General features: G+C 40.9%; 1 protein-coding gene across 1 annotated transcript in view; it reads left to right on the forward strand.

Annotated features, from left to right (window-relative positions):
- Positions 1-5000, forward strand: part of itga9 (integrin, alpha 9) — a 45960-nt gene that overhangs the window by 34238 nt on the left and 6722 nt on the right. Inside the window, exons 17-22 of the mRNA XM_083539032.1 lie at positions 256-345; positions 846-954; positions 1088-1195; positions 2910-3035; positions 3287-3406; positions 3522-3617. Of these exons, the coding sequence (XP_083395158.1) occupies positions 256-345; positions 846-954; positions 1088-1195; positions 2910-3035; positions 3287-3406; positions 3522-3617 (649 nt within the window). The remainder of the gene's footprint in view (positions 1-255; positions 346-845; positions 955-1087; positions 1196-2909; positions 3036-3286; positions 3407-3521; positions 3618-5000) is intronic.

A 5000-nucleotide genomic window follows, 5' to 3' on the forward strand; every position in this document is an offset into this window, starting at 1 on the left:
TGTGTATAAACAACACTGTCCAGATGTGTTTTCTTTACTAATAGACTTCTATTACACCTTTAATAAACAAACAGCATGAAATGATTTTGAAGTGGACTGAAGTTCTGAAGGTGATTTGATTTGCTCCACAGCCTCGAGACTGAATAACGGTGTTTAATATTTGTGTGTAGTCAGTTATAGTAAGTGCTAATGTGTGATTGAACTTTGTTATTGACTCGTACTCACTGCGCTTGTGCACTTGTTTTTGTAACTCAGCGCGAACCCGGAACATGAGAACACGTTACACGATAACAGGTTGGAGCTTTTCATCCCGCTGGTACACGAAGTGGATACAGCTGTTACTGGGTAAGAGTTCATCCATCAAACATCTAAACACAACATGCATTGAACACACAATAACTCAAATATAGATTGTTTATTTTATGCTGTAAACATTAAACCTAAACAAAATATGTAGATTAATGTGTCATTATTTCTGTCCTGTCACTAAATGAGTTTCTTGAACATCTGGTACAGTGACAGTGTTGAATGTTAATTATTGTACATGAGTGTGTGCCCTGTACACACACCCTGCATGCCTCGACTGCACGTCTGCACAGCTGGTTTACTTTTATTACACAGCTGGCTGTAATGCTGGAGAATTCACGAGTAAGAACAGATTTCAAAATGCTCCACTACAATCCTGTTTCAAACAGAGGCATAAAAACATCTCTGAAGATTCTCATTTTCTCGGAATATCCACATTTTTACCACAAAACAACAAAAAATACACTTTTTATTTTGCTTTAGTTATGCATTATATCAGTATTCTGATTAAAATGCTGATGAATTCTCCGTCTGTGCAGTTTGGTTACTCCGTCCTCGTTCGTGTATGGAGGTTCAGTCGACTCGTCTCGCTTTGTTCAGCTGGAGGACTTTGAGTGCAACTTTCAGCCTCTTAACTTTACCTTTCAGGTCTGCAAATGTTTTTTTCTTTATTAGATATTCAGGAAACAGGACCATATCATGATGATAATGATATCTAAACACAAACACGGTTAAAGCCGGACTCCTGCATGTACTCACTTTCCTGGTGCTGTTGTTTTAGGTGATAAACAATGGGCCGAGCAGACTCCCGGGCTCCACCGTGGACATGAGGATTCCAAACAGGCTGCTAGGAAATGGAGTCGACATGTTCCACATCATAGACACACAAGTGAGTACATCCTTTACATCCTTTACATCCTTTACAACTTTTACATCTTTTTACATCTTTTACAACTTTTACAACTTTTACATATTTTACATCTTTGCAAACAACCATCCCCACATCTGTACACTACACTGCAGTAACCACTGTCCTTCACAGATGTGCTGATGAGGCGCTGAGGTGCAGTAACTGAATCCTCACTATCTGAGGAATGTGAAGTATTCAGGACGGATTTTATGCACGTTAGGGAGTAAAAGACTCGGTAGACTGAGACGTAACTGATAGATTATGTAAAAACGTTTTATGGACAAAAGTATTCGGACATCTGACTTTTTCCAGCCGTATGTGTTTCTTCTCCATCCAAACTGTTACTACAATGTTGGAAGTACATGATTGTATCGGACGTCTTTGGATGCAGGAGCATGAAATTTTCCTTCGCTCGAACTGGGAGACCCAAAACCTGCTCCAGCATCACACTGCTACTGTGCACAAAGCAAACTCCATGATTCAGAATTTCAGAATTGAACAGTAAATTTCTTGTGAGAATGCTGGTGTGAATAATTCATGAGGAAATCTGTTTGATGAATATATTGAAGTAGAGATTCATCTTAACCTTGAGTTTGTGAACATGTCATCACTCAGTCAGCATCTTACATATAAAATGCTTTTGGTTTTTTTTTTGAAGAAAACGTGTCTATTTGCGATTGAAGACCTTTTTTTTTGACAGTTTAATTGATGGCGATGCTTTTAATTGAACGTATTCCTGCTTATTAAAGATGATCTTTTTCATGTTGTATTGTTGTGCAGTAAGGAACATTGTTTATCGTTGTAAAGCTTCCACTTGATAAATGGTACAGTACAATGACAGCACTGTGGTGGTGTGAGAGCTGAACAATGGGGAAGCTATTAGACATTTCCACAGATAGAAGGTCCTTGTCTGTCTGGAGATGACAGAGGTGAAACTTGCCGAGGGGAAGAGCTGCACGTGGACGTTGGTGTGATGTGGAGGTTAAATAAAAAATAACTTGATATGAGGAAACCGGTCAGGAGGAATCTCTGAACTCCTACAGACTGACCAGGCTTTTATCTCATAACTCACTCAGCAGGTCAGAGTTCATCCATGTAGAATGAGGACGAGTATGTGAGAACATCTCCATCTCTCATAGGATACATCTTTATGACGCCACTATAACCTGGAAACTGGAATGGAGTAATGTGAAGTTTAAAGAACCTGGACTGGTTTTAATTCCTGGTTCCCTGTAAATCTCAGTACCTCAGGGTTCAGCTGCTTGTGTGGAATCACAGAAAGAAAATCTCACAACGTGACTGCAGCGTATGAAGCTGTTCATCCTGCACTTTTAAACCATTTCACCAACAAAATCAGTCATGATCAGGTTTCAGATTCTTTAAACCTCCAGCCTGAAGTCAGGATTAAACAGGATGCAGGAATTCACATTCAAAACATGTAAAATAACGACATTTTTCTGCACCTCCACTTTTTTGTTTCTTTTGTCACTTCAGTCTGCTTGTTGTTTTAATTCTTGCCTGTAAGGTTTCGGGTTCTGTTCACACACAAGGCTCCAGATCATTTATCAGGAATCCCACTAGATCTTGTCCTGGGTCCGTTTTGACTCTAGGTGTTCACACTTAACTTCGTTCCTGAGAAACAGTTGTAGGTGAGTCCTGTGTCGGTGTGAAAAGCTCTGGTGGTGTTTTCCAGGTAGCTGAGGGCAAAGGCAACTGCACATGGACCAGAAACCCCACCCCGTGTATCATCCCCCAGGACAGAGAGAATATTTTCTACACCATCTTCGCGTTCTTCACCAAGTCTGGCAGGAAAGTCTTGGTACGTCAATCGTGTCTCTTTTGTTTCCTGTGTTTTGTGTACCGAGATATTTATTTATAGACTTTATTTATAGACTACTGCGAGGTTTCTATGAACTGCATCACTTTTTACACACCTTATAATAAAATACCGTAGTTCTAAATGCAGTAATTTGTGTGTGTGTGTGTGTGTGTGTGTGTGTGTGTGTGTGTGTGTGTGTGTGTGCGTGCGTGCGTGTGTGCGTGTGTGATGATGGTGTCCTCTCTCTACAGGACTGTGACCGGCCAGGAAGAGCCTGTATGACCATTTCCTGTAGTTTAGGATCCCAAGCTAAAGACGAAGCTGCGGTTATTGATGTGCGAATGCTACTGAACACTGAAACTCTTAAGAAAGTAAGATCTTCTCCAGTTAATACTTTTACAAAAGTATGATAGTCTTCTATTGGCATTGTTCTGGTTTTTATCCAAACACGTGAGTAAACGTGCCCTAATTAGTGTTTTCTTGCAGGACAGCTCGTCGGTTATTCAGTTTGTGACACGAACTCATGTCCGAGTGAACAGCCAGGCTGTAGAGGTGTCTGGTGGCCTTCCAGAAGACATTTCTGTGAGTACCAGTTCATAATCAGTTCTGTTTTTATTATATTATAGTTCATCAAGGCTGTTTATACTCCACACACTTTTACTGAATTGCTGTGTAGCATGTAGGCGAAAGCTGACACTGAAGAATTCGAGCCAAGTGACCCAGATGCTCTAAAGCTCTCTGAAGCTCTAAGCACAATGAGATTGAGGTGAAAAGCTCTTCATCCCCCCCCAATCCCCAGAATTGCTCTCAGATACACAAAGAGACTTGATGGTTAATCCCAGTAGTACTTGTGATATAGCGGTGGTGTACAGTGGGGTGGGATTGTCCTGGAACACAGCGAGCTCTCAGCTGATTGAGTTTCCAGGGCAGTCATGAGATCCTGAACCCCAGCATGACCTCGTTCAGGATAGTACCAATACAATGGGCTTGTGTCCAGCCACAGTAAGTGAATGGTGACGCCCTTCTGCCACAAGGCAGGTTTTTATTTTCATTAAACTGAGTGGATTTTAAGAAATTAGGTCTTTTTTAATTGGTTTATTCTTCACCTCCATTATCTTTGTTGTTTATTAGCTCACCACTTCAGCTCTTTTACAGCAGAACAAGTGCTTCAGATGTTTATATTGATATTGTCTCATTATCCCTGCATTTGAATAATCTCAGTCTGAATAATCTCATCCCTACTTGAGACTGATGGAAGAATTTACAGTAAGTTATTCAGGATGAAGGTGGAGATGTTGAACTCCATGAGATTCTGTAGGGATTTCTATATTTGATATATTTTATATCAAGTTCTCACAGGCTATAGAACATGAAAGTAAACTGGCAGCAGGGTTTTGTTTTCGCTGCAGATGTGGAAATGTGACGAGCAGCGCTGATTTAAAACTCTATTTTAGTTGCTGCACTTCAGGTTAAATTCTTCCACATTTTAAAGGTCACAGGCAGGATAGAGTGTGACGGAACTAAAATATGAGAGAGAGAGAGAGAGAGAGAGAGAGAGAGAGAGAGAGAGAGAGTATGTGTGTGTGTGTGTATGTGTGTGTATGTGTGTGTGTGTGTGATGTAGGTGTGTGTGTGTGTGTGTGTGTGTGTGTGTGTGTGTGTATGTATGTGTATGCGTGTGTATGTGTGTATGCGTGTGTGTGTGTGTATGTGTGTATGCGTGTGTGTGTGTGTGTGATGTAGATGTGTGTGTGTGTGTGTGTGTGTGTGTGTGTGTGTGTGTGTGTGTGTGTGTGTATGCGTGTGTATGTGTGTATGCGTGTGTGTGTGTGTGTGTGTGTGATGTAGATGTGTGTGTGTGTGTATGTGTGTGTGTGTGTATGTGTGTGTGTTATGTAGATGTGTGTGTGTGTGTGTGTGTGTGTGTGTGTGTGATGTAGATGTGTGTGTGTGTGATGTAGATGT

This window comes from Silurus aristotelis, assembly GCF_946808225.1.
Source record: "Silurus aristotelis genome assembly, chromosome: 4".
NCBI classification, from domain to species: Eukaryota; Metazoa; Chordata; class Actinopteri; order Siluriformes; family Siluridae; genus Silurus; species Silurus aristotelis.